General features: G+C 39.3%; 1 protein-coding gene and 1 long non-coding RNA gene across 2 annotated transcripts; one reads left to right on the top strand and one right to left on the bottom strand.

The window, feature by feature from the left end:
* The first annotated feature begins 382 nt into the window (after nt 1-382).
* On the top strand, nt 383-26,953 carry LOC138184707 (roundabout homolog 2). The gene is made up of 11 exons (XM_069122895.1): nt 383-1,737; nt 10,123-10,431; nt 19,734-19,887; nt 20,053-20,183; nt 20,285-20,551; nt 20,642-20,922; nt 21,068-21,592; nt 21,757-21,987; nt 22,134-22,472; nt 22,561-24,634; nt 24,781-26,953. The coding sequence occupies exons 1-11, from the start codon at nt 1,677-1,679 to the stop codon at nt 24,957-24,959; spliced, it is 4,551 nt and encodes a 1,516-aa protein (XP_068978996.1). The 5' UTR covers nt 383-1,676; the 3' UTR covers nt 24,960-26,953.
* Nucleotides 8,848-9,224, bottom strand: LOC138184973 (uncharacterized). Its single transcript, XR_011174482.1, has 3 exons — nt 9,153-9,224; nt 9,011-9,089; nt 8,848-8,890 (listed from the first exon to the last, which is right to left on the bottom strand). It is a non-coding gene; the product is annotated as an uncharacterized LOC138184973 (long non-coding RNA).
* Nucleotides 26,954-27,018: the final 65 nt, after the last annotated feature.

Here is a 27,018-nt window from a genome sequence, read left to right as displayed (position 1 = left end):
TAGAAATTATTAATAACGTTATTTGGGTATTTTCTTGGTCACACACTGTCACACCCATAATTTCGGTAAATAGGATAGTTAAGAGGAAATGAATGGTTAGCTACTACAACCAAGCCAGAAAAAGTTTGTTACTTATATCGATTACTATAATAAGATTTCGAACAGAAACATTGAAGTACATAGTTACATATGTGTGTAAGGATGTACGTATGTTCTTGTATACGTTCGTGGTACATGTTTTGTTGCTGAGAAGCGTCAACTGACGATGAGAACCAAGGGCCGAGAACGGCGAGAACCAAAGAGGTTACGAGAATGAACGAGGATACTCGAAAGCAGCCGAAGTGCCGCGTGGTACACGAAAAGAATTGCTGCGCCCTCAGTCGTGACTCGATCGTCGCGGTGGGTCGACTGTAGTCATTTATAAACTATCGTTATCCTAAAATTGATTGAATTTTTATATATTATTATAATTGTGCGCACAATTTTCATATTTCTTTCGATAATCAACGCTAATTCGTTTGTCGAAAGATGGCAAATATAATTACAAGTGAGAATAATTGTTCAAGGAACAGAGAAACGGAGCGTAGCTTGACAGTCGGTCACGAAGCGATCGATTTTGAAAGGAACGCCGTTCTTCGAAAATACGGAACCAATCGATCGTATGCTAACCTTAGAGAGTAGAAGACCGAATAAATGGATACCTAATACGAAACGCATCGAATCAGTGATTGTATGTTTATAAGTGGCAATGAGGACGCGCGGTTTGGATCGATCAAAGAATTAGAATAGTTCTTTCTCTCTCCCTCTTTCTCTCTCTCTCTCTCTCTCTCTCTTTCCCTCTTTCATCTCTTTCCCCTTATTTCCCATCTCTCCCTCCCACCCTTCCTTCGGAAGAGAATGAAAGTGTGCTAGAAAAAAACGTGACATCGAGTGCATTGGTCGTGATTTCCTTTTCCTTTACGTATTTCGTGTATAACGTGTATTACGAACACGTATGTGCGTTATTTCTAATATATACGTGTATGCGCCTGTGCGTGTGCATGCGCGCGCGCGCGCGAGCTCCGACGATGTCAGAAGTTCATCGCATGAAAGCAATTGTCGGTTTTGTTCGATAAGAATGGGGCTGCCGGTGATCGACCGACGGTTAGTGGTTTAACGTAACATAACATTACTTGACGCTACTGCAAACATAGTATGCATATTGGTGAATATAGATGAGTGACACATGTATACGTAGCTGGTATACAAATACATGGGGATATAGTTAGTGCGTGTGCGTAGGTGGGTATCGAATATAATGTGGGTGTGGGTGTGCGTTGTTCGTACGTATGGACGTTCGTACGTACGCGTATTTTGTGGTAACGTGTAATGGCATGGAAATGAGGCGCGCGCGAGTGTCACGCCGAAAGATACGCCTCTCGCCTGGAAAGCTACTTTGTGCTCTAAACTCGAAAGGAGAATCCTCTCGCGAGTGGCCGCTCTTACCGGTTTAACCTCGTCGACATCGTGCGTGTGTTCCTTCTGGCCTTTGATTCTATTTATCCGGTTTTCGGATACATCTGTAATTTTCCATTGAATTTTTATCAACATGTATTAACATCAAGTTACAACGATTGTAAAGGGTCTCGTTCGTCATTCACGACCTTCTTCAGAATCTTTGGATATCCGAAAGAAAAATGCGCAACGAGTGGCTAAGAAACTTGTTCGCGACAGCAATTTTCGCCCTTATGGTACATGGTAAGTCTCCCTTCCTTTCTAAATCTCTCTATTCCTAAATCTGTTAACTTTTCTTTGACGTTCCTCGTACTCTCTCTCTCTCTCTCTCTCTCTCTCTCTCTTTCTCTCTCTCTCTCTCTCCCTCCCCCTCTCTCCCTCTCTCCCTCTCTCCCCCCTCCCTCTGTTCTCTATGTTCTCTATATTCTCTATGTACTTATACATTTCGGAGATTTATATCTTTTTTCGCTTTTTAAACACAACGCCAGGCCTTCACATCTACATCGTATGTAAATTTAACTAGCGTAAGAGGAAAGAAAATATGATCAATTATTTATCATCACCGTCATCGTCATCGTCATCGTCATTATTTCTTGATGCCTAACCTTTGTCATAATGAAATGAATAATTTTAGAAAATAGTTTTTTTTTCACTTTTCTACGTAATAATACCAATTACCAATAATACCGTAATACCAATCGCAAAAAAATTGGAAATTTTTTGTTTAATTTAATACAACGAACCGTTAAGTTTATAGTTTAATAAAAAGGAGTTCAAGCAGAGATACATATTTCTTCTTTTACGACCTCTTGTTCTCAGACGTGCGATAACAAATGAGAAAAGAGACTGACACAAATGGTAATGTTCCTTGAAGATAAATCTTTTGTTCTTGTGAAGTTGGTCTCATTGAATCGACGTTAAAAACAAAAGTCAAGTGAAATTGGGGTGATAATATATCACTGACAACGAGGAATCACGTGCTTGAAAATGGTTGCTTTTAACAGATATGTAACAGAAATTATTCGAGCATGATCAATGACAAAGAGTAAATAATTATGATTTCTGTACAAATAATTCAATTACTTTTTTAGGTCGTTGTACAGCTTCCGTTTGAAATAAAACGAAACGCAATCTATTATGTTACAATTTACAATTACATAAATCAATGCCTATAATACGATTCTATATAGAGCTTTTGTCGATAAAAGTCTCAGTATTCTGTCTAATATGTATATGTACACGTATATGTGTATGTAGTATATGATGATTACAAGTACGGAAATAAATATCTTTTGTTTCCTTTGCAAACTCAAAGAACAATCAGAACGTGATTATATTATATATGCATAGATAGATTTGATCTCGGACTTGTGTAATCATGCAAGCGAATTTAATTTATAAATGTATCAAAACAGTAAAAAATTGATCAATGAAATATCTACTGTAAAAATGAATACAAAATTATTTGCTATACTAATTGCAAGTAGTTCAACGAACGCCATAATGATAATAAAGTTTTATATGCATTATATATATTTTAAACACGAAATAAATAGTTTGACATAATCTTCTTCTTGAGCAAATTATTATTACATTAGATATACGCTATATATGTGGAATTAATGTATATAGAAGACAAATAGTTTGAAGAAGGTCATATTCAAAACGTTCTTTAACCATATTCCTCAGCTTCTATGTCCTTCCACCTTCCTTCACCTATACGGTGGAATTAGGAAGTTACTTTTTCAATGGGAGAACTTTTATTCTCCGTAAAGAATAACGGTATCGATTTCATTGAGAAATTTTAAACTGACATATATGTAAAATTATATTTGTGATATAAAACACTTTCTCTTTCAAATGAAAATGGAAAAGCCTTTAATATCGAAATGTGTCGTACTTTATTACTTTAACGTGTTAAATGTATATGTATCCGCATAGGTATATGTATACGTGATACTGTATTTACACATATTGTTTTTCCTAATTAATTTGATCTCGATCTAAGCTGTTAAAGAGAATTTTCAAACTTGCAAGAAAGAAATTGATATCCAAATATGGGTATAATATTTTCTTTTCTTTAGTAGTTAACATTTCGGTAACATATCATATAGTGGACTTAAATAAATATTGCTTGTTTCCGAGTATCGGTGATATTGTTCTCTCTATTAAGTTGACACATAATAACGATAATGAACGATAATGAACGATAATGAACGATGAAAAGACGAAATACGATACAAAGATTTATTTCGTTTAATGCTGTTCTCGATAATGCATGAAATTATAAATAACTAACAGACAATACAGCTTAGGAATGATTTTGCGTTGATTACGCTCTAGTAAAAAAGACACGGTATTGGATGATAGACATTGGCTGGTCTATTTTTGTGGATGGAAAGTCTGGCGAAGGTAGCCGAGTATCACCGATGTGAAACGAAACTATTAGGTTATGCGCGACACTTCACAGGATAGAAACGAACCACCAGCGATTCGTACGAAGCGAATCTGTCCATCTGTCTGTGAACCTTACGAATAACCAATACATCTACATTTACAATATCTGTCGACTAAGTTAAAGCATACCTACAGAATAAAGAATACCATACAGATCTGTGTATAACCTAATAAGATCGATTACGAGATCACGTAAAAATTGTTCGAAATAATAAAAGATCATTTTCGATTAAAAGGGTAAATTTTTGCTGAAATTGACCTATATGCCTATCATGGGATGGCGTAAACTCATTTTATTAAACGACTCGTAAGAGTGCCATTCCAACAATTTAATTTGTTTCAACTTCGTTAGTCTTCTTCCAATGGATGTTTTTAATTCTCACATATCCATGTCTGATATTAGGCCGTCGAAGATTTAAGACTCGAGAACAATAACACTCACGATATTTTTATGTTTCTTATTCGCAAAGATTCTTTCCACGTTCTACGTTCTCTAGAAAAATTGGCAATTATTTTAACAGCTAAAAATCTTGAAAAACATACTGTTGAATTTCAAACATGTCAGACGTTTAGAAAATAATAAATAAGGAAACCATAGCAAATATAATTTTACGTGCAATGGCTGCAAAAATTACATTTGCAATTCTTTGCAAAAATAGGAAAAATTGAATTCTTGCGTTGTCGATTATGGAATCTAGGGATCAAATTTAGAAAAAACCTTCCCGATGCTATATTGGAAAATTTTGTTCGGAGCATTTTTGTATAATGGAATAGATCGATCGTTCTGCTTCTAATGATCAACTCTTATGCAATATGCTTAATGTTTATACTTTTCAAAGCAGTAGTAACGCTTGAAAAAAAAAAAAAGAAAAAAAAGAAAAAAAAGGAGAAAGGAGAAAAAGAAAAAGAGTAAAAATTAAAATGTTACAGTCTTCGTCTTTAATTGGCCTCATATTGTTTTCGTTCGATTAATATAATTATTCTCATTTCCAATAATTCAATTATTTTGAAATAAGCGTAATTTACAAAATCTTGAACTACAGTAAATGAATAAAAATGTTACATTATACATGTTAGATACAACGGTGCATTTTAAAAATCTCAAGATAATGACGCCAAAGGAAACGATTTTTTTTTATTTTAGTGCGCGTTACCTATAAAACTGACAGATGTCGATGATCGAATATTAACTTTAAGTTTTACATTCTGATATGCAAATTTAATAAATATAGAATGCGCTACAAAGAAGAAATATTAGTATACGTAATATGTATTAGCAATACACGTTCGTACATAACTATCTTGTTTAATGGAAGAGAGTAGAAAAGTAAAATATGCATGTACTTGTTTCATACAATAAAAGCTGTGACGCTGTAAAACGAAAAATGTACTTAAAAAATAGATGTAAGACGATAACGATATCAAACGGTTACTTAAATGTTACTCCAATATTTTAAACTTTCTACACCTTTTAGAAGTATATATTCTCCTTATTTTCATTATAATAATACAAGCTAATAAGTGAGTGCTGTTGTCTAATTTATTGAATATCAAATTAAAATAAGTGATTTAGATCTGAAAATCTGAAACATATTCACCATATTGTGAAATACGCAAGAAGAAAAAAACACTATATGGTACATGCACTGTACGTATTTCATACGCTTTTGCGATATACGAGTATGCGAGTGTACCTATATTAGAAAACATTTAAGCATATTCGTGCGTTTGACAGCAAGAATGTATGGATAAAAATATAAAATGTTATTATGGTTATTATTTAACAATGAACGCTAGATTGTTGCTTCAGCGGCAATGGCGCTTAATCTGGTCGCATAACTTTGACATACAAAGACAAAGACGTACTTTGAACAGGAACAAATGGAAAATTAGTTAAAATAGAAATAGAAAGCTATCATCGATTCTCTTCGAATAATAGAAAGCTGCTATTTTTTCCACAACTTTGGACAGCCCTGCTCTGAAAGAACTCGAGTAGGGTGTGTCGGCCGAACCCTCTTCGAAGGTTCCGTACGTCTTAGGTTTCCCTCGCGTCTCAAGGAATTCAATGGTTATTCCCGTTTCGTCTTCTACCTTCCCCTCTTACAAGAATATCCTTCTTAGGGATCGAAAGTAATGAAACTGTTTCTTCCTTTTTTCCCCTTTCCCTTTCCCTTTCTCTTCCTTTCTTCCTTGCTTCCTTGCTTCTCTGCTTCCTTTCCTTCTGCGTTACTTCTTTCGATTGCCTTTTCTCTGACATACAAGCTCAAACACACATGCACATACAAATCACTTGAATAATCACGACAACAACCTATTAGTTGCAAATGTTGTTCGCGTGAGATAATGTTGAAGAAGTACAAAAAAAGATAATAGAATAATAAAAATAACAATGTGAAAAATGACAACGATTTCAGAATATATAAAATAATTCTTTCGAAACATTTTGTCGGTTTGTCGTGATATACATACCATTGGACACTCGCCAAATGTACTGCGGTACATTGTACTATGTACTTTTCAACCTGCCTTCTGCCTTTTCTCCTTGTTCCTCTTCGTCTACTTCTGCTTCCATGGAATCTTATATTCTTATATAATCTTGTATAATATATTTCTCTCTCAATTTTAGGAATATCTACATCCACTTGCATTTCCTTATACAAGATAGGGAGAGATTATTTGTAACATGTTGATTAAGATATTTTCAAAGAGCGTAATTTTCGTCGTCTTCGTATACTTTGAATATCGAGAATTCGATTGAAAAATCAAATATAAAATGGAGCAAGGGATTAGTATGAACAAAGAAATGAGAAATAATGACTAATCGAATGACGATATACTATCCTGATGAAACATATGGATATACGATATATGTACATATGTACGTATATGTAATATGAAAAGAAAGGAAATGAGTGGAAAAGGGAAAAAGAGGAACTGATGGAGATATTGAGATTCGAGGGAAAAGAGGACAGAGTAGAAAAACATAAGTAAATTGGGAGAAAGAGAAAGTCGAGTAAAACGTTGTACGTGCGATAAAAAACGATAAACGATTTACAGAAAGAAAAGAAATCTATGATAGGGGAAAAGAACGAGATCCGGCACAGCTGGCAGAGTCTGCGAAGACGGCGAAACGAGTAGAACCTACAGAGCTGAAGCGCAACAGCGGCAAATCAATACTCACGTTGCAGTTGCGAAGCTATAAGCCAAGTCATCGTGTGTGCAAGAATTCTGTACTTTAATCTCTGTAAGATTATCTTCATAATCGCCGAAATTAGTTCTCGTGTCTGTCGGTGATCTTATTGACAGAATTTTTGTACAAAAATTTGAACTCGTTGAACGTATCGTTGGATTAATAATACATACATAGTGCTTACATACACATATAATATGTATTTATATGTTGGCGAAAAGTATTATGCATAGAAGCAAATATCCGACTGTTTCGAAACTTTGGAATTTCATTTATGTTTGTTATTTTACAATATTTTTGGCAGATTTTGTCAAGTGCTGTAACTATTGCGCCGGAAAATTGAATATACATATTTGACATATTTGTAAATGTTGATCGAAATTAGCAGGGTTTGGAGATTATATTGGATTGGCAAATAAGTGATTACGAATTTTGTCAATACCACCTAATGAAAAAATCCGCAATCACTTAATTGCCATCCGAAATATTTATAGGAAAAGGAAAAGAGGGGGAGAGGAGAATAGAAGGAGAAGTAAAATATAATATGTCAAAAAATGAAGAAAGACGAAGAAACAGAGAGAGAGAGAGAGAGAGATAGAGAGAGAGGGGGGGGTGGATGTGATAAAATAGGAAAGAAATAAGAGAGTGACACAGCGGGTTGGCAAGGCAGGTTGCCGAGATAGCTTGATTCGGAGAAGGTTAGGACTGAAATGAAACGAGATGCCTCGGGCCTACCGAGCATAAGAACTGGGAGTTGGTTCACGTGCGCTCACGACTCTGTTCAACAGCGAAATATGAAAACTCCGGAGGCGATTTTAATTTAGCCACAATGTCTATTGTTTCCGAATACTGAAGCGAGAGGACAAAAGAGAAATGCGCAAATGTCTATACATGCATAGTGCATACATGTTTGGTACATATACAAATGAACGCCGTCAAAGACATTTATAGAGTACGATAAAGATTGTGTATCCAAGCGTAGATAAATAAAGGCATCTGCCAAAGTAATAAAACCCAGTCACTCTTTGAAAACTTATTCATTATTCTCTGATTATATAAATCCGTCTTTATTCGAATGTTTCTTTAACATGCAACTAAAGTAAAAATAAAGTAAAAAGAATTGGTAATTATATAGAAGGAGGTATACACCTGACCGATTTTAATGACTTTCAAATGTATCGTTAAGGTCAATATTCTGAGTAACTTTTTAACTACCGCTCGACATTAATTTCCAACGTACATGTTCATAAAAATATTTTTGCTACTTTTTATCTTGAGGTGGGTTAGGATCGGGTTGACTTTATGTACGGGCATAATGGTGTCACGTCGGGGACACAAGAAATCACGAAACCGATAGATCGCCGGTGATCTGCTCGCGTCGCAGTTCGAACGTTTCACGAATAAGGTGAAGAAATTGAACTTCGTATGTGATAATGGAATTTTTATTATATAAATCCAACAGAGTTCAAAGTATTACAACAGAATAATGTCTTGAGCGCTAATTTAGGAGGGTTTTTATATTGAGGTTTTAGTCCCTTTGGAGGGGTTATCGTCGGATGTATATCAGAGGCGGCTATTCCATTACTGTTTGGTTATTATTTCGATAGCTGTGGCATGCAGGATGTTTCGTCGACCTGATTACTGTTTCTGAGCGGGTGGACTTCTTGAGCGTGTGACAATGGCATTATAGGATGCGTTCATAGATCTTGTTTATCTATATCTTATTCTGTCATAGAAGCAAGTGCGCGTCTAAAAAGTATCAAAAATTCTCATAAAGCAAAGATATGTTTTAGAAATATATTCAAGGATATCTGTTGAAAAAATTGAAATATGCACCACCTATTCATCGGCCTCCTCGTGTACATGTACATTTCGTCGCGCCTATATCCCTACGTACGTTCACTTGTCTCTGTTGCGAGTATACGCAATACGTGTATGTCATGTTACGCTAAAATCATAAAATATGCTCCCTATAATATTATTATATAAATACACGTGCACGCGTACACACATATATCTTATAAACTTATTACGTTCTTTCTGCATTCTTATTTCCTGTTGCCACATTTCAATACGTGTCAATATAATAGAAACTTTTAAGAACAAAGAATTTCTTAATTACGGCAAAGAACGCTCGCACATCTCGGAATTTAAATGAACGTTCTTACAGATGTGCAACATTTCTCGGCTGATTTTGCTTTAGACGTTCACGTTTGAGTAGAATTTGCAGACTGCACGAAGCGATTGTAAACTACTTGTGGTCTATAGGTTGTATCTGTACCCTGTGCGTTCCAAGAATATTTTAGAATCCCTCTAGCTATATCGGGATGGTTGAAATAGCTTTGTTCAAGCATGGAGTTTGAAGCAGGTAACGTAAGCGTGTCTATCTTCATCGTACAACCAACAATTTAGAGGCTATGTTATACATTGTCGAATTACAACCGACCTAAATAAGAGCGCGCTTGTTGGCATACAAGATATGTACATATTACATATCTAACACATACACGCACATGCACACGTACACACACATCGAATACAAGTAAAATTCAACACAATAGCGAAACGACGGAAACTTACGTACTTGGCTACGTACAGTAACTAGAAAAAGTATTCGTACATATCCTTATTTTCCGATGAAGTGTTTTTTTATCAGTTTGCACGTTTCATTGTAGTTATTATAACATTTTTTGGTCATATGAAAGCGTATACGTATTACCAAATGATATGAAATTCAATATAGCCACGTGGATTTAATTAATACATGAATACAACGTAATAAATAAGTGCAACGTATATTGACAAATGTATATATTATAGAAAGTTTGTCTATAGAATAAGAATGAGAAATATAACGATGTAACGATGAATAGGAAAAATGGAAAATCGGGTAAAACATCAATATGTATGTTTTTGGCTGTGACGCTGCAATTGTCTTTAATACGAATCAATCGTAATATATCAAAATATTCTGGTTGCAGGGCAATTGAGATCACCGCGTATAACGGAACATCCTTCGGATATAATAGTGGCCAAGAATGAACCGGTAACATTGAATTGCAAGGCGGAAGGTAAACCTCAGCCCGTGATTGAGTGGTATAAGGACGGTGAACTGGTTCAAACATCACCCGGAGATGCAAAATCACATCGTGTTCTTCTTCCTACGGGATCTCTTTTCTTCTTGAGAGTAATGCACGGGAAAAAAGAACAAGACGGAGGAGTGTATTGGTGCGTTGCAAGAAATCAAGCAGGCTCTGTTCCAAGTCGAAACGCAACGCTAACTGTCGCAGGTGAGTCTATCCGAGATCATCTTTAGTTACATTATCTAAGATGAAATCGTTTCAACGATCAGTCGCAAATTTCTCGATAACGTGAAAAGTACAATAATACGTATAATACATGGCGTACTTCGCGCCGTATAGTCGCGTAGTGTCGCATACACGTGTATATACTCTTATTGCGTGTACGTGTGTTGTGTATGAGCAATGCGAAGAACGAAAGAAATTAGAATAAGGTTGATCTGTGTATTTGTACAAAACAAAGAACGAGTCGATTACGTTCGAATAAACGGAGGACGAAGTCGAGTTTGTTTAAGGCAGATCGATATTCAGGCGAAAGGAGAAGGGGGTAGGAAGAGAGAGCAGACAGCAACCCTTCCACATCGAATAGAACCCATCTCTTTACTCGCATTTGGCGATCGCTAAATTGCTTGCATTTTTGTTACACTTGTGCATATAATAATCGCAAAACAAAAGAGAACACCAAATTCGCGTAAACAGTGCAATTGTGATTATAGCAATCAACTAAGTTCAATTAGCAAATATTAATAAATATATACGCGCCGAATGGTAGATACGCGACATATCGAGTTCGAAAGACAAATTTTATTCCTATAATCAAAACTGTTTACACTCTCATAAATCCATAATGTGTCAAAAACGATAATAACGTGAAATGTAAAAGAAACACAGAAATAATTTATATTAGAATAGATGGTTGCTTCTCTTCCTTCAAAATCAGTATTCGTTACGCAGTCCTGTAACTTGACTCCTTAGAAAGGGATCAGAAAGATATATGTACGTATGTGCGTACATGTATATATTTTTTAAACGACGTTGTATTATGTGTAGGGGAAATGAGTTTTGTTTCGAATGTATCATGTTTAACGATTCAACGTTAATATATTCGATATTACGGGATTTATTTTTCATATGTTTCTTTATCACTTTCTCTCCCTTTGATTCATTCGAATCTATTCTATCGTGTTTCACACGGACCGTCGCTTGTATTAGGTTGTCCGAAAAGTTTCTTTCATTTTATGAGGAAATAATAGACGCACAACGTTTTTTTTTTTTTTTTTCTTGTTTTATATTATTTCATCGAATTACGTACGATCCATTTTGTTATGTTGAGATAAACACCGCGACATTTCACAGACTTGGTTTCATGTTTGTATGAAGGTGCGCTGTTGTAAAAAACACGTTGTGTTTTGTAAAGAAAGACACTTTTCGGACAACCTAATACTTACTTACACATAAATGAAACACATGTATATTGCATTAAGGACGAGGATAATAAATAATACGGAAAATAAGTAGATTTGTCAAGAAATTGTAGGAAAGAACAGGCGGAGACTATAGATAAATAATAAAAATAGAGAAGAAACGAAAGGAAAACAATTTGGAAACGAGGATACGAATAAAAATTGTCGGTTACGAAGAAATTGCTGCATATTATGCGTGCAATCGAAGATTGAACATACACATTTCTGCATACGCAGATATATATGCGCATTACGCATGCATGTGCGAGTAAAGAAAGAGCGAGAGAAACGGTGGGGATGAAGGAGAAAAGAGAAGGAGAATAGAAATCGATACGGAGCTGTATCTACCGCGAGCGTATGCTCGACCAACAGAGTGCTGTGTTGTGCGACGTGATGCAGCATAGTTTGTCATGAATAGGTGGTAGTGTGTTGCATGCAATGTATATATTCGCATTAACACGATCTTCAAATCAAATAGATCATTTTATTTTGGAAAATTTCTTTGAACCTTTGCCGTTTGTCAAGACAGATTTTCAATCTTATCGTCACGTCAATTGAAAACTATTACACTTGTATTTTACTGATTGAGAATTGCCGAGTGAGTGGAATATTATACTGTATAATTTCCACTTGGTTTTTGGTTCCTTTAATTACGTAGGTACCGCAAATCGATTATTTTCACACATCATAACGCCTTTATGTCTCGTGTATCTCGTGTGTCTTTGCACACAATTCATATCTGTATTTTTACCTAACAAGTATCTCTTTCCTCGTCATATTTTTTTCTTCTTCCTTATCCTAACAAATATATTCATGGAAAGGACGACAAGAAAAGAGATGGAGTACATTTTCTCGCGTTTCGCGTGCCTATTTCAAGACTCGTATCCACGATTGCTTTACCGTTTTCATGCGCCCTTTTCTAATTTCGTGACTTTCGTTAGGGAATATCGTTATTACCGAATATTCATTATTTTGCCATCATGTATGTATGTATGTGGAAATTTTGTCACACGAACTCGATATTCGACGCCGCGCCGATAAAGATGGTGATCGCAATGGCCGTAGACTGTATACTGCAGACTGTAGACTGTAGACGCAAACGGCAGTTATGGCCGACGACTATGAATAAGGCTTTGTGCTGCGAGTATACTGTTCGACCGCTATACTGTTCGCACCGAAATATACTGGTCGAGAATGAAAAAAAAAAAAAAAAGAGAAAGACAAGGAAAAAATTGTAAAGGAAGAATAGAGAGCAGATAAGAGAAAATACGAACAAAAGGAAAGGATAAAAAGATCTGCAGTCACGATGATCTAACGCGGGACTACCCTGACCGGTCGACGATCGAAAAAATATCGATAATAGGTCGAACCAATAAAAGAAAAAGAAGAGATCGAATTGCTCGTTTTGCCGAAAATTTAACATGAAAGGAGAGAAATTCGTAGGGATAGGCGACAACGTAATTGCGTATGTAATAGACGAACGTAGAGAAACTTTTGGTACGAGACAAGTAGCTTTAAAGATCCATCTATTTAGAGCGAAGAAATGGATAATAAGAACAGTGTAGCCTTGGTGATTGAATATCGAATCGATCGTCGATCGACGACATTTTATTAGTTATATGTACGTATACGTGTGTAGTTAGTTTATCAGACTGATATCAACTTGACAAGATAAAGTCAACGAAAACGTTGGATCGACTTTAGCTTTCCGGATTTTCTTCGATTCTCGCCTCGGTGAAATAACACCTATCCATCCGTTTGCTAGCAACCCTCCGATGTCCGGGGAACCCCATTCGGGACCCTCGTTCTCTCTATCCAACGCGTATCGATTAGCCGGACGGCATAGTACCGCTGTGTGCTGGCTGTGCTGTGCCAGGGTTACTTCGCGCGGCTTTTAGGGGAAAAGAGGAGAAGAAAATGAGAGTCGGAGGGTTGGGCGAGCAAAGAGAGTAAGAGACGCGTAGAAAGAGAAAGATATAGCGAAAGAGGGGGTAGAAAATGGGGAACGGTGAGGGGAATGGAGAGGATAGCGAAGAGGTGTTACAGCTTTTAATCCCAAAGGAGAACGACGTTCTATATCGACGGATTCGTTGATACAAAGTACCGACAGTATATAACCTATTCGCTTACTCGGTTTCTCCAAAGTCGAAAGAGAAGTCAACGGATAAGCTCCTTATCCCAACCAATTTATATGTGTATAATACGTGTACATATGTATGACACGTGCATCAGACTTGTTTTCATTATTAAGAACAAATTATTATTATTATATATGCATTCCTCTTGTATCATATTTCTCTAACTGTTACCTATATATATATGTATATGTAGACGTATATTATCGTCGAGGCAATCGTACTATTTTTACATAGTCTAATACTATCTTTTTACTTTTGCTTTCAACGATGTTTCCTTGCTTGGAACTGTTTAGAAAACGTGATTCGTTCATCGATCGTATTTTACGAAATTAAGCGTTTGGTACACGTATCTATCTAATTAACATGTGGTATCTTGTTACAGTAGAAGGAAGTAGGAAGGGCGGGGAGAAAGAGGAGGAGGAGGAGAGGAGAGGAGAGAAAGAGAAAGAGAAAGAGAAAGAGAAAGAGAAAGAGAAAGAGAAAGAGAAAGAGAAAGAGAAAGAGACTTTTATCAATGATATTCGATTTATATTGTTCGTTGGTAGTCGCTGGTTGCACATTGCACACGATAAAATTCAAGTGTCTCCTGCTCGCGTTAAATTCAAAAGAACGAGACCTTTTTTCATGTCGTACTTACGAGGGTAGCCTAACTTCCGTTCTCATTCTTTCATAGCCTGCAACATAAGTGCAGTAAAAGTCTTGCCTGGAAGGTCACGAACCATAAGAAAATTTACTCCAAGAATAATATGCCGTACTTTGTAGAAGCAGGATGCAAAGAATACGGAAACATAATGAGAAATTTAACGTTCTTTTGCTGTATATATGTATTTGTATATACGTCAGTACGTACGTGTATATTAGATTATATCATACATACATGTACAAATGTTTCGTGTAGTTGAAATAAGGTAACAAATATGAGAGCTGGCCAATACCATCCTCACGTTATTTTTAACAAAACAAAGTTAAGAAAGTTCCCATTATATTCAGTCGCATTCTCTTATCGTTTATCATACATGTAATCAGTGATACGTGTAATCAAATTATAATAACACGACGCACACAGTACGGTTATTTTTTTCTTCCAAACCCGTACAGATCTTCCTATAGATTTGTATGTTACAAGTGGTAAAGAGTAAACGCTGTTGAAACAACGACTCCATTCAGTTCGAATCGTACCTATAGTAGGTATTTCCGGCGTGGACAGCTAAGTTTGCAATGTACAGTTTGAGAGTTGCAGTGCATACAAAAGCTTATCGCAAGATACAATCTACGAACACCGATAAATATCGAACAGCTACCACTCACAGTCATGTTCACATTTGCTTTTCCGTTTACGTTTACATTTGCGTCTCTAACTCTCTATCCGATCTGGTGGTTTTCATATCCGATTTACGAAGCTTTCACTTTCGTTCGTGCTTTTATATATCTTTTATCTGCCTGTGAAACTGTTCTTTGAATCGCTGTTTCTTCTTAAACATTTTACGTAATTTATGCAATGATACGATTAAGAGTAGATAGTAGTATATGAATGTAGTATTCCGCGTTGTTCTTGATACTCTTTCGCATCTATGTAAGCGTCATAGGGATAGTAATGGGGCATATTCCTTCGTTCTTGTATGCACGTACAAATCCCATTCCTACCCAGTATGCGATGTACCTCTGTGATATATGTGCGTGAGTACGTCCAACTGCCACGCCTACCGACACTACGGTTTAATTGAGTAATCGAGTACCCTCGCGACGTAGCCTGAACCAGAGGAAGAGGAGGAGGAGGAGGAGGAGGAGGAGGAGGAGGAGGAGAGTCACTTTCGACTGTATCCCCTCTCGCCCCTTTGCTATCCGTCCTCTTGTACACTGCCACCCCTTCTCTCGGTCTTCCTCCCTTCCGTCGCTTTATTTGGCAAGGATTACAAAATTAAAGAATTGCAAGATTTGGCAAGAAACAACGAGAAAAATCTCTTCTTTTTTAGAATAGCGCGCAACGACGAGTACGTTAATCACAGCCCGTTAGAAACGCACGTACTCGTATTTGGGGAACGTGATAACGTACAGGAGCAAGGAAATATCAAACGAACGTCCAAACGTATTAATATTTCACGTAGAATTCGATCGGGAGGAAAAATATCGTAGCAAGTACTAAGATATAAAGTATTACAAAAATAGTAAGATCGAGTGGCGTGTGACGTGAATTATATCGCTCGTCCGGCTTAGGGAAATCAGGGACTCGATGTGACAGGAACCAGACAGAAACGATGCAATTTAAATGTTAAGCGAACGGTCACGGTATCGTATAGTCAGGTACCATACGTAATGCGTATTTTACCGAGATAGAGTGTGCGTGTTAACGGGATTTCGTGAATTCAAACGCGATGGTTAAATCGAATCTGCCGTCGTATAAACTTCCTCCGCTCTTCCTTTCCGCTTTCAAAATTGTTCGTGTCAAAGACGTTAACTTTATGTACACGAAGAACCGTAACAGAGGGCGGAGCACCGGAGGCAAAACGCATCTACGGATATGGAGATCTTAACGTCGAACGAAGGACTGGCCTTCGAAGGGAAAATACCAAGTACCGCGTCGGTCTTTAAGCTCTAAGTATAGAAGGGCTTAGAAACAAGATTATCGTAGCGTACATGTGTCTCTTACGTATCATATGTAGATAAATATGTATTCGTTTCTTCGACTAGAAAGCGACAACTTTGTCTGTAGTTCGATAGTTGTGTGTTGTCTATCGAATAGTCACACGAGGACACGAACGGCTGCACACTCGTGTCTATTTATATCGAATCCGTGGGCATACCGGACCAGACTGGCGCGTCGCGTCGCGAGCAACTGCCGTGCCGACAATTCCTCCGTCAACATGGCCAATCTTAAACGTTTCGAATTTCGGATAAACCTCTATCACATCTTTGACTCAATCATTGATTTTTATCATAAAAATTGTAACGAAGAGAGCGCATTACGCTTCGTTAAAGAAATGGATATTTATCCGTGTATCTGCATTGCCATCGTAAAATCATTGCCAGTGTACTACACTCTATAACAATAACAAAAACAATAACATTGAGAGTGAAAGAAAGAATTTATTAAACTTTCGTAATATACGCATTGATAATTGCTTCGTCAAAGATAATTTCATACAGCTTCTCTATTCTCTATTCTTAAGTGTTGTTAGAGAGAGAGAGAGAGAGAGAGAGATCAATTTGTTCAAATTCACTTGTGTGTTAAGATTAAAAATAAAATTACAAGTATCAAATTTTTAGATCGATCGCACGTATCTATAAAATTTGATTTATAGAACGGGTGAACCAAGTAACTATTACGTATATGAAAGCATTGTCGAATTTCTTATCCCGCTATGATTCATATTGTACAACACGTTCGATTTTAACAATTTTGTCAAGTACGATGTATCTGTTATATCGAAATCGGTTAACGTTGTAACAAATCTAAAGATACGTACGCCTGCCGCCGCTTGCTTCTGCATCGATCGATTTCGATGAAATTTCCACCTTGTATAGTATGGCTGACATAATAAATCCAGAATACGTATTTTCTAAATTTTCATTACAGGTTCGGATAAAAGAATTGTGAAACGTGACCTGCGCTATTTTCTTTACGATTGCGATTCTTTCAAAATGTTGTTTACGCGTCATCCAGTAAACTAATCCTTACAACTGGTCGTAAAATATCAAGTCTGTTGGTCCAATTTTTAAATGGTCCTGTTTTGGAAAACGTTCGAGTGCTTTTGTGAGTCGCTGTACACTGTACATATACGCGCATGGAACGAAGAAACACGAAACAAAGTAATCGTGTTTGCGTTCATACAGAAATTTCAGACAGATGAAGATGGTAATATTTAGGTAAAGATGAACGTACCTCTAGATACGTTTTCATGGAAATAAATAAAATAAAAGTACTGTTTGAATGGGATCGATTAAACTTGAGATAAGAGTTTCAAAGTCTGTGGAAAACAGCATAACCGGGATAAGACGTACGACCGAGTATTGGTTTGATAGAAAATCGGAGAACCACCCGATGAGTAGTTGGCCCAAGTAGACGCACCTACTTACGCCTACTCTATGCATGTATATGTATAGATTGGCGATCAACTATCCGTATACGGATATGCCGTTGGTATATCTGTATACTGTATGTAGAGGTTGAGTAGAGGCGCAGCGGTCACCTTTCGAGACTCGGCTGAAACTCTCGGTAAAGCATCGAGCAGCCAAGCATGCAACATGCAAGCATACTAACGTATACCCATACGGAGATAGTCCTGTGGCCATTTGCATTGAATACGCTCTTACCTACCGAGCGAATATCCGAGCTTCTACGTAAGCAATGCCATCGCTACCACTGCTTTTTGCCCTTTCTAACCGGTCCTTGTACCATTGTGTTTATTTATGCTCTTTAATTATATCGAATACGGTAGTGAAAAACACCGATGCAAAAGTTGCCCCTATATCGAGCAAGAGCAAGATACTCTCTTATCCTCTGCACCTTTGATATTATTAACATGTGTTATCGCGAAATTTATCTTTCATTCGTTGGTAAGAAATATACAATAGGTATGGATGTGTCAAGTATATACAGACAGATATAGTAATTTGCTCGGCCGTTTACGCGTCAATTGCCTGTAAAGGCGAAACCGCTGGTAACTGGAAAGATAATCAAAGTTTTTCGACCGCTAAGATCGCATATGCGTGAAACAGAGGATCGCGTGTTATAAATGAATATGCGGAAATCAATTTAGTTGGTTAGTTGTCGATGAATTTGCTACGGTTAACGAAACGAAACGAACGTTTTCGCTTTAACAAAGAATGTTGGCAGATTGTTGCGATCGTTCTGGCCGTTTGCATATACCGTCGTTCTATCCATCTTGTAACGAGAGCTAGCCCGATTTTCAAGTAGTCGTCTCGCGCAGATGGTGCTACTCCCGCACGGTCTAACAGGCATAGTCGTTTGTCTCGTTCGTACACGCGTAGCACGAAGGGAACGCGCCTGCTGCTCTCATTAGTTGGTTCCTGCGGCACGCGAAAAAGCCTGAGGGGTTATATGACCGGTACAGGGGTGAGAATAGGAAAAAAGACGGCGGGGGTGAGACGGGAGATGCAAGAACCCTTCAATTCTTTCGCTCCAGATCTAGCGTCCGTTAATTGGAGGTTGTTTGACTACGCACCAACTTCACCCTCTTCTCTCTCTTCTCTCTTCTCTCTTCTCTCTTCTCTCTTCTTTTCCGTTCTTCCTCTCCAGATTCCTACTCCCCTTTTGTCCTTCTTTCTTTCTTACTCTATCTTCTTGAAAGTTGGTGCAAAGTTTATCGCTGTTACTACTGTATTTTCTCACGTTTATCTGGATCTATCGAAGAGAGAGAGAGAGAGAGAGAGAGAGAGAGAGAAAATTTGGATTCTTCGACAGCTCGAAAGGTGAAAGATATGAATCGTAATGATCGATGATTCGAAATGTTATTTCGAGATGGGAGACGGGCAGGTTGCGTGTAAGCTGCGGCGAAGAGAAGAGAGCGAGTGAGCGAAAGAGAAGAGAAGAGAGAGAAGCGTTAAAAAGTAGATGAAAAGCTGTTCAAACTGTACCGCACGAGTGTAGGTCTGTTTGTGCGGCGCTAACGATGAACAAACAGAGCGGAACGGCTTAGCCGATACACACCGGCTATATCGCGTGACTCATCGTTCGACTAGAGACCGAAACGATCAAAGAGAAAGGACTTAGGATGAGTTTAGAAGTTTGGTATTTTCGTGATCTTATAGCTCGTCGCCTCTTTTTAATTAATTCTATTGTAAATATTTGTTTCAAGAAATGTTTCAAGAAACGTACGTACACTGAACTAAATAATTGCTACTAAAATGAAACGACCGATTTATCCGACCTCTTCTATATTCTTTGTTTCAGTGTTGAGGGATGAGTTTCGCGTCGAACCACAAAATACAAGAGTCGCAGCTGGAGAGACTGCTCTGTTAGAGTGCGGACCACCCCGAGGTCATCCAGAACCAACGCTGCATTGGAAAAAGAATGGTCACGAGATAGATTTGGATGCTACTAAACGGTAATCTGCTCGCTTTCGTCTGCGCGCCTCTCGTTTAATCGCCTTTTTTAATCGGCATTGTTAACGGTTAACTGTTAATTGGCATTTCATAAGTATATGTGGTATATCGATTTCGATTAATTTCGATACTAATCACTTACGTTCGGCGAAAACTGTCTGTTGCAGTATCACTTTGGTAGACGGAGGAAATTTGATGATTTCGGATGTTAGGCAAACCGATCAGGGAAAATATCAATGCGTTGCCGAGAACATGGTGGGCGTGAAAGAATCTGCAGTGGCAACTTTGACAGTTCACGGTGAGTAATGTCCATGAATCGAACAAGCTAACCGTATTGCGATACGATGCAACATAGAGGATGAAAAAGTTTCAACTTTTGCATTCGTGTTTCCTTGTTAGTGAAGCCATTCTTCTTGTCGACTCCTGCGAATCAAACGATCCTAGCTGACCAAACGGCTGAATTCGCCTGTCGCGTAGGCGGCGATCCTCCACCTGAGATCCTTTGGCGACGAAACGATGGGAAAATGCCAATCGGGCGGGCGCATATTTTGGACGACAAAAGCTTGCGAATCGAAAGGGTGACGTCGCAAGATCAAGGGACGTACATTTGCGATGTTGAGAACGGTGTCGGTGCCATATCTGCGACCGCAACTTTGACAGTACATTGTAAGTAAGCGAAAAACGGAATGCGTATCCGTATCGACGAATCGATGCTAGCAACGATGCGTGACGTTCCCTCTTGTTTGGTTCCGTCAGCGAGGCCAATATTCAGCAGTTTTCCAAAAGACGAGATAGTCAGCGTCGGATCGAACGTTTCGTTTTCCTGCGCGGCTCGTGGCGCACCGCAGCCTTCTATCTTTTGGACACGCGAAGGTTCTCAAGAATTAATGTTCCCTGGAAACGAATACCAAGGACGTTACAAAATCACAGAGGATGGGAGTTTACGTATCAAGAGCGTACTTGGAAAAGACGAAGGACACTACGTTTGCAGCGCGATCAGTCAGGCTGGTGCGAGCACAGCTACAGTCTTTCTTCAGGTATTGGATTGCGTATCGATCGACCATCTGTGTGCGATCCTCGATTTTCTCTTTTCGATGTTGCTCGTGAAATTGCAAACCGTACAATGATACGAACGGAGGGTAACTGTACTTGGTTGAATGGATTCTTATATTTCTCCGTTAGGTTACATCGGTCGAGGAGGTTCCACCGCCTGTCATCGAAATTGGAGCAACGAATCAAACGTTAGCTCCGAAAAGTGAAATTTCTTTGCCGTGCCGTGCATTCGGAAGACCTAGCCCAAAAATCCGCTGGTACAAGAACGACCAACTTGTACGAATCGATGGCGATGATCGATTTGCGATCGCTGGTAACGGCACTCTTTCTCTAAAAAATCTTCAATCGAGCGACACGGGAATATACAGGTGTGTTGCATCCTCCGAGTCCGGGAACGCGTCATGGTCGGCTAGTTTAACGATTAGCCCAGCAGCGAGTTATCACGGCGTCGTCATGCCAGATATATCGCTACTTCCCGAAAGTCCAAGCAAACCAAGAATAGTGAATACCACTAGCAACACGGTCACGCTCACCTGGAGCCCGGGACACGAAGGCGTTAACAAAATAATCGATTACACGGTCGAGTATTTTGCTACGAATCCAAAGACTAGCTGGATCGTTGCCGGAACGAGAATAATAGATGACGTCTATACCGTAAGTACATGGATATGTGTACATGATCAGGCCAGATTCGAATGCAAGAACATAAGGCACAAGTAGACATGTACATGTGTGCATAGGTGTATTCTGTCTGCCTTTATCCACGAACAATGTTAATCGACGATGCAATCCCAATCGCTGCTCTTTTCGTCTCACAGGTAACGAATCTCAAGCCAGATACGAGTTACGTGTTCCTTGTTCGTGCTCGAAACAGTCAGGGTCTTTCCGTTCCTGGACCGTTTTCCGATGTGGCGCGCACGACTAATATCGATCAACACGCGATTCCTCAAACTGAACTAATTCGAGCAAGAGATCGTCTAAACAGTGAAATTCTTTACTTGAAGGATGTTCAGCCTTTGAGCAGTACCAGCGTAAAGATCGTATGGGACGTAAGTAACAGAGGCGCTACCATATATGATATAGAAGAAACAACGCGTTGCGTTGCAAAAATATAAATCCTTCGATCGAATCCAATTATATCGTAGTTAGGAATTATTTGTTGTTTGCACTTTTTCCCTGTGCTGTTTGTCTCTAGATACTGGGAGCTGCCGATTTGGTCGAAGGCTTGTATATAAGATATCGTCAAGTTTCCGAGAAGCCAGAATATCGAATGGTCACGGTACTGAATGCCGGAGCAACCAGCTACGTTTTGACCAATTTAAACAAGTACACGCGTTACGAGTTCTTCCTAGTTCCTTTTTTCAAGACTATCGAAGGGAGACCGAGCAACGTGAAATTAGCGATCACGCTGGAAGACGTACCTTCCGGGGCACCTGAAAATGTTCATGTCGGCATGATAAATGTGACCTCGGCATTCGTCCGTTGGTCTCCACCGCCGAAAACTACACAAAATGGACAATTAATAGGATATAAGGTAAATACGCGTGTGACAACACGATCTAAAAAAGCTAGTTTTCCGTGAGAATCGAGTCAAGTTCGTTTCTCTTTTATTCCTTCGCTAGATTCAAATCAAAAGCAATAGCAGCAACAAGATTTTGGGCCAGATGTCTTTAAATGCGTCGACAACGTCGGTGATTATCAACAGCCTAACGACGGGTGGCCTTTACACGGCGCGCGTTGCCGGGTTAACTCGTGTAGGTCTTGGACCGTTTTCCAATCCAACCGTTTTGAACATGGATCCAGGACAATTGACGCAGTTGCCGCCACGAACAGATCCGAGTCAAAGAAATGCCTCTGTCGTGAGTGAAACTTGGTTTTTGATACTCGTGATAACGGTCGTGTTGACCATTATCGCCGCGTTATTGGGTGCCGTTTACGTTCGTCGAAGGCAAGCGATGAGTAAACAGCTCGGCCACTTGAATGTTCCTGTCGGCACGGCTAACGACATTTGTCAATTAAACAAAGATACTCTGTGGTTAGAGCGTGGTTGGAGGCCGAGTAACACACTGCAGGCTTCCACCACCGATAAAGACTGCGAAACGAAGCTATTAAGCAATCAGAATCAAATCGGCCTCCCACCTGGAATCGTTGGAATGGCTGGCTCGGAATACGCTGAAGTTAATCTAACGACATTTTACAATGCTCGAAAACAGTTGCAAGCTCCGCCAGAACCATACGCTACAACGACACTCTGCATGCCTGCTCGTAGTCCGGATTCGATAGAAACCGCCGGTCGAAAGTCGAATTCCAGTGATTCTTGTCTCAAGCCGGACTATTCGAGTTTGGATTCGAACTTGGATCGAAACAAATCAACCGTGTCTCCGAGCAGCGACAATGCCAGTAGCGTTTATAACGCAGAGGATAATACGGATGCGCAAAGAAGAGCTCATCAATACAGAATGCCGCTGCCAAATGAAAATCAACCACCGAATTGGTGCGATATGCTACCACCTCCGCCGGAACATCCGCCTTCGTTCGAGGGATCTCTCGGTTCTTCCAGATCGCATTCGCATACGCATCAACACCAACACCAACATCAGTATCAATATCATCATCATCATCATCATCCGCATCAAATGCAGCATCAGTATCAGCATCAACACCATTATCAACAGCAGCAGCAGCAGCAGCAGCAACAACAACAGCAGCAACAGCAACAACAACAGCAACAACAGTACCAACATCAAACCGCCTTTAGCCCGCACCTAGGCAAGAGAAGTATCGAAAGGCAAAACGATTTGGACTTGATCACGAGTGCAGGACTAGCGTTGGGACTGGGTTTAAGCTCGAGTTCGAATTCAGGTTCCGGTTCTGGTTCGGGTTCTGCAGGTGGAAGCGGCGGCGGTGGTGGAGGCACTGGTAGCGGTGGTGGTGGAGGAGGTGGCTCCGGTTCGGGTTCAGGATCGAGAAATTCGCAAAGTCCACCGAGTCCGCCGACAAGAATAATTAACAATTTAGGAGGTTCGAATACAATTTGGAACGATTCGGGTCAGCAGACTCAACCATTCGACAATTCTATTCCGCAAAATAACGTGCATCAGCAAGGTAGATACACGAGTTTGCCTCCGCAAACGAATCCACCGGCACTGCCCGTCTTTCCACAATCGTTCGACTGTTACGATTCGTACAAAGGTAATCACGAAAACGAATACGAGAGCGGCTCTCTTTTGTACGGTCAACGAAATGATTCGCCATCGGAAGACTACGATTCTGCGTACAGTCATGTAAATCGTGCGGATTCGCGATCGGAACGATCGATAGCGAACGAGGATATCTATCGACGAAACGATCAAGATATCTATACAACGGAGAACCTTTATCAAGCTGAGAACGACGAATGGGATAGAAAGTCTTGCGATTCGAACGCGCACTCGGATATTTGTTGTTCCTGTTCGGAATCCAGTTGCCTGTATGGGAACACCCTCGAATACAACGACCAATTCGCTCCGACATCGGCCAATTGCCTGCATGGTAAAACAGGTTCCCGAAATAGAAATGGCAAAAGTCCACGTAGAAGAAATACTAGAACTGCTTCACCGACCTATAGTAGCGGTGACAGTAATTATTCTTGTATCCCTGCAAGGCAATCTGGAAACATTAGCTCGCAAGAAAGGACGAGGCATAACCGTGGCAAAGGTTCGCATATCACCCATCTATTTTTCTTATCTTTTTCTCTTTCTTTGTTTCTCATTACATTTGTTTCGTCGATTTGATAAAAATCAGCGTAAAACAGTGTGATTTTTATGTAGGTACAACATGTAACATATTTCGTTCTCTTTCAGATAAAGTGCCTAGCTTTTCGAGAATCGGCGGCTATCCTCAGCACAATTCCTCGGCCTCGAACACAGTCAGCAGTTCTGGAAGTCAAAGATACAACAAGCTGAACAATGTTTTCGTAGGTGGTGGGAATTCAAATGCTCCTATAGAGTGCAGTCGGCCGGCCGACCTTCGCGATGGCTAATGTCACAAAGATTCTCGGAGGATCAAGACCGATACCGATAGAATCGACCGTTGTTGATACGAACCGCTGTTTCAACCTCAAACGAATTACTTGGATCGCAACGAATCGTAGCCGTCTCGCGCGACAATATCGCCAACATTCTCAAAGTACCTTTTCCGGGCTAAGCTCGTCCTCGATGTCTCCAAACCTTAATAGCTACTCGTATTAACCGTGATATTCCTTTATTCCTCTCTCTTTTCTTCCTTCCACCTTCTGCCGCGCCAAACTCTTTCATTCATATTCATTAATATTCTCCTAATAGATGGGTTTTTAACCTCGTCTCCATTAGCCCTGTTTACGCAAGTAGTGCGAAGAATGCGTTCGTCTCGTAGTTTCGATACTTTTGATAATTACCTAGCCGAGTTGTCACGTTTCTTCGTTTTTTGCTCAATATATACGAACCACTGCCATTGAGTAATGAAAATGGATGATGGACGATATGGTTGACAGTGAAAAGTGAACAGTGAACAGTGAGAAGTGAACAGCGAACAGTGAACAGCGAACAGTGAAAAGTGAACAGCGAACAGCGAACAGTGAACAGTGAAGAGTGAACAGTGAACAGGATGCGAGATGATGGATATGACGAAAAGGAAGTGTTATAGATCGAATAGATTTAGTTTCATAATCTTTGTTCGTGAGTAACGATAATTTACGATTTCAACGTCGACCTCGACATTGCAAACGATATTAACACGCAATATATTGTTACGCGTATGCGCACATGGCAGTTCTGTGCGCTAGATCAACGTGGCACTTGTGTACTTTCCAGAAATTTTAAATTTTCGCCGCTCAAAGTTCCGCACGGTTCTATTATTTTCCGATGTAACGTTCCTAGATGGTTAAAAATGATTCTTTAACTTTGTCGTACGGATACGAACGTGCTGCCACGTGATACTTCTTAAACGATATACATATGTATGCACAACTTTTAAGGGTACGTGCAGCAAAGAATGATCGACTGTCGTGCAACAAGTATTTATAACAGTTTTTTTTTTTTTTTTTGTGTGTATGTACGTATGCGCGCGCGCGCGCGCGCGCGTGTGTGTGTGTGTGTGTGTGTGCGTACGTGCAGAAGCTTCTTTCTTCTATGAGCAATTGAAACAATGGAAAGTAGCTATCGACCTGTGTCTTTCGTCGTAAATCTCCAATGCGAATCGGAAACGAGCAACTATCGTCTGTATTCTATTCGTTGCATCGATCGAAAGGGAAAAAACAATTGCCACGTAACACTGGCGAATCGATTCGTCGGTAATCGCTTGCGAATACCAGTGAAGATTACGGCGGACAAAGAAAATACGAATAAGTGACAAGCTACGAGGACGACGACCAACAGTGTTGAAACGGCCAGAATAATATTCTAAATTGGATCTAATCGGGCGTCGTTGATCCGAGCACATTTACAAACTGCATCTCTTGGTTCCTCCTAATCTCAGTGTAGGTTGCGTGAGAGTTCGTCGAGGCTCCGGAATTGGAACGAATCTTAATGTAAATTGAGATAGTCGAATAGAGGACACTCGTTGTGTAATAATCGCTCAAATTCGTTGTAATTAGTTTGTTCTTTCGCGCGAGGAAACAAAGAGTAAATATTATTAAAGAATTGACTGATTGTAGATCGGCGATCGTCGAACTATATTATACCGTTCTAATGAATGGGTTTATTAATACGTTGAGCGCGGCGCCGGTCCCTGGGGCCGACAGTATTAAAGTTAAAAATAAATGTAACTCGTCTCAATGAAATTTATTAAAACACTCTAAACAAAAATGTGGCTTGGATTTGCACATATTACAAAACTTGACAACTTTTTTGGTCAAATTTTTGGCTATCTTGCGTCCAAGTAGTTTTGTATTGTTATCATAACATCCCGAAGAATATCTTCGCACTTTATGTACGTCTCCTTGCTTTTTGTGCAATTTATGAACAATTCTTCCTTCAACTTGGATATTTGACTGATTGCCTTTTGGATCAAACTATTCATTTCGATCACAGACTCGACAGTAGATAAGCCCTACCCAGTGCGTC

The sequence above is a fragment of the Bombus flavifrons genome, chromosome 11 (genome assembly GCF_040668555.2).
Source record: "Bombus flavifrons isolate JBK064 chromosome 11, iyBomFlav1_principal, whole genome shotgun sequence".
NCBI lineage: Eukaryota > Metazoa > Arthropoda > Insecta > Hymenoptera > Apidae > Bombus > Bombus flavifrons.
Note: the sequence above shows the minus strand (reverse complement) of the source record. Positions and strands in the feature narration are given on the sequence as shown.